At 38.9% G+C, this 1230-nt stretch overlaps 1 protein-coding gene across 1 annotated transcript; it reads right to left on the bottom strand.

Annotated features, from left to right (window-relative positions):
• Positions 1–1230, bottom strand: LOC100248537 (gibberellin-regulated protein 6). The gene is made up of 4 exons (XM_002284901.5): positions 1088–1230; positions 950–985; positions 829–862; positions 1–444 (listed from the first exon to the last, which is right to left on the bottom strand). Exons 1-4 carry the CDS (start codon positions 1148–1150, stop codon positions 263–265), a joined length of 315 nt encoding a protein of 104 aa, XP_002284937.1. The 5' UTR covers positions 1151–1230; the 3' UTR covers positions 1–262.

Below are 1230 nucleotides of genomic sequence, written 5' to 3'. Positions count from 1 at the left end.
TAGTCCGAAAAAAAAAACCATGATAGTATTTCATATGATTTGCCATACATAAGATTGCAAACTGATAGAATAATACTCCTAACAAGAAATAAATTCGGTCATGCTGCTCATCTCCCAGGAATGTAGAACTGCCTAAACCTGATGGAACTATGGATTAAAATCCACCTCTAGGGAAAATGATGATTCCTTTTGTAATGACATCAGTACTAAATCTGTAGTAGATTAGAAGGATGGGCATTAAGAGAGCAGAGAGGGAAATGATCTAAGGGCACTTGGGTCCTCCCTCCTTGGTCTTCCAGTTGTTGTAGCAAGGGCACACTGCCTTATTCCCATAGTAGCCAGGGGGTACACACAGGCACTTGGCACAGCACTTTTGACAGAAAAACATGCATGGTTTGTGGTACTGCGTCTTGCTACATCTCCTCGTGCATTGTGATGGGCATTCTGCTCATTTAACCCAGGGAAAAAAACATAAATGATCATCAGAATTCACCATTTATTATGTTCCATCAAGAGTTCAAATGCTCAAAAACACAGTTTTAGTCTGTTTAAGAAATACCATCCACAATCTTATTTCAAAATATTTTGAAAAATCATCCATTATCCAGACAATTTTGACTAGGGAGAAATGGATCGAACTTTCACATCCAGCCAGGTGGGAAGTCTTAGATGGTTTTCAATAAGAAGTTGGAAAATTCAGTTTGACACCTTTACAAACTTGGCTGAAAAACTGGTAATGATGGCCACAACAGATTCAAGCAAGAAAAAAGTTGAACCCGTTATGCAGAATTAGCATTAAGATCAAAGAGAAAAGGTGGTAGAACTTACGGTTGCTCTTGAGACTCCCTGGACCATACGACCCCTGAAAATAAAAAGTTGTGTTATAAGAGGATCAAATGTGAATTTCCCAAAGCATGATGCACATTTTTATCAACACTCCATGACTTACACTGTCAAGATGGTATTGGGCTTCTTTTGCCATGACCTACACACAAAAAAAAAAAAAAAAAAATGAATTTGTTATCAAAGTAGACACCAAAATGTAGAGGCAAAATTTTATAGTACTTGTTTGGAGGGGTGTACTCACCTTTGTTGCAACCATGGAAATGGAAAAGAGTGCCAAAAGCAGAAGAGGGACAAGCTTTGCCATTGGGGAGATGGAGAGAGGGAGAGGCTTGAATACTGAGATAGTGTGTGGGCTTGATTTGGATTCCCTTACTAATGTTGGGC

This window comes from Vitis vinifera, chromosome 17 (genome assembly GCF_030704535.1).
Source record: "Vitis vinifera cultivar Pinot Noir 40024 chromosome 17, ASM3070453v1".
NCBI classification, from domain to species: domain Eukaryota; kingdom Viridiplantae; phylum Streptophyta; class Magnoliopsida; order Vitales; family Vitaceae; genus Vitis; species Vitis vinifera.
Note: the sequence above shows the minus strand (reverse complement) of the source record. Positions and strands in the feature narration are given on the sequence as shown.